This window comes from Olea europaea, unplaced genomic scaffold, assembly GCF_002742605.1.
Source record: "Olea europaea var. sylvestris unplaced genomic scaffold, O_europaea_v1 scaffold4413, whole genome shotgun sequence".
Classification (NCBI taxonomy): domain Eukaryota; kingdom Viridiplantae; phylum Streptophyta; class Magnoliopsida; order Lamiales; family Oleaceae; genus Olea; species Olea europaea.
Window position 1 is genome coordinate 36,754 of NW_019262721.1, and position 1,736 is coordinate 38,489.

Below are 1,736 nucleotides of genomic sequence, written 5' to 3' on the forward strand. Positions count from 1 at the left end.
CATTTCATAAGATTCGTGAATTTCAATTAAGAAATTGAAAATATGGGTAGTATTTGTGCTGATCAGCACCAGCTCAAGTTCCATCAATCCCACCAACTGTATCACAAGAAAAGCACAAGAGAAATTGATATCCCGCCGAGAAAACTGTTTAGCCGCCGGTCGGCCTCTAGTCAGGCGACGGAGATGTTCATGGACTCTCCCAAATCTGCTGAAGATGGCCTGTTTCAGAGATTCTTGCCGTACAACAACGTCGATGATGATGATGCAGACCCTTACTCCTCTGATCGTTTCAGAATGTATGAATTCAAGGTTCGAAAGTGCACTAGAAGCCGTAGCCATGACTGGACTGATTGTCCCTTTGCTCATCCCGGAGAAAAGGCCCGGAGAAGGGATCCCAGAAGGTACCATTATTCTGGTACTGTATGTGAAGAATTTCGTAAAGGCCATTGCAGCAAAGGGGATAATTGCGAGTTTGCCCATGGAGTTTTTGAGTGCTGGCTTCATCCGACGCGATATCGAACTGAGGCATGTAAAGATGGCAAGAATTGCAAGCGAAAGGTCTGTTTTTTCGCGCACTCTACAAAACAACTTCGTATCTTATCTGATAACTCTTCTTCTCCATTGAATTCTCTGGTTTCTGTTGAAAAAAAGTACAATTATTTGAACCATTGCTGTGTTCATTGTCACTCTATGATTGCTTCCCCAACTTCTACTTTGATGATTATGTCTCATTTGTCGTCCCCTCCATTTTCACCACCGATTTCTCCGGGTAAAACACCAGAATTTTCACGTCGTCCACTCGAATCTTCTGCTTTGAATGAATTTCATTCTGGTGGGATGAGTTACAAGGATGCCTTCACTGAACTTATGGGCAATTTGGAAGCCATGAATCTGAAGGAAGTTGCTGCTTCACAAGGAAATTTATTCAATCTTGATCACGAACAATCCCAACTTTTGCTCTCTCCTTCAACCCCAAATCCTGCAGGTTCAAACTCATTCTTCAATGGAGATGTTCCAAACAGGGATTTCACTGAAGGCAGCAAGTACAACATCAATGAAAGTGGACCTGATTTTGGGTGGGTTAATGATCTATTAACCTAAATAATTATGGATAAAAAGATAACGGACCACATTATGGTGGTGATGGAATCTGTAGAAGATATTAAAGGGTTTTTTGTACATAAGGCATGCACCATCTACACATATGTACACAATCCAAAGTAATATTATTTTGCTCAACGTTTTTAAGATTTTTGTTGATGGGATTGATGTATTGAACTGAATCTATAAGGTGTATGTGAATTCATTGTGGTAATTTTTGTATTTTAATATCAATTCCAACCCTATTTTGCTCTTGCAAGATTAATTGTTTTAGTTCATTTAAATTTTGAGTTAAATCTGAATTGTTTTTAATTAGCTGTAGTTCAGTTTAATCTAGAAAAAGCTTAGCCAAACTAGAACTTAAAGTGTGGCAAATTTAAGTGGCATAATCGACTGTTGGGTACAAAGGGGGCAAGATGTGGGATCAGGGCCGGGATTAGAGCGATGTTCGAATTGTGTACAATTTTTATACATAGATAAATTATTTTGGAGCGTAGCAAATTTAATTTGGTGTATAAAGAAGACATGGTGAGTGAAATGGCAAAATCAAGTCTTTTGTGTAGAAAGGTGGCGAACATGCAGTGCAAGATGTGAGGATTAGGACAGACCCCGACTTGTACGGTATAACGTATGTA

General features: G+C 39.4%; 1 protein-coding gene across 1 annotated transcript; it reads left to right on the forward strand.

Moving 5' to 3' along the window:
• The first annotated feature begins 6 nt into the window (after positions 1 to 6).
• Positions 7 to 1,201, forward strand: LOC111387979 (zinc finger CCCH domain-containing protein 2-like). Its single transcript, XM_023012625.1, has one exon. It carries the CDS (start codon positions 43 to 45, stop codon positions 1,099 to 1,101), a length of 1,059 nt encoding a protein of 352 aa, XP_022868393.1. The 5' UTR covers positions 7 to 42; the 3' UTR covers positions 1,102 to 1,201.
• The last annotated feature ends 535 nt before the right edge of the window (positions 1,202 to 1,736 follow it).

What these genes read in the sequence shown, in the direction of transcription:
- LOC111387979 (XM_023012625.1), top strand. Translation starts at nt 43, where the DNA reads ATGGGTAGTATTTGTGCTGATCAGCACCAGCTCAAGTTCCATCAATCC.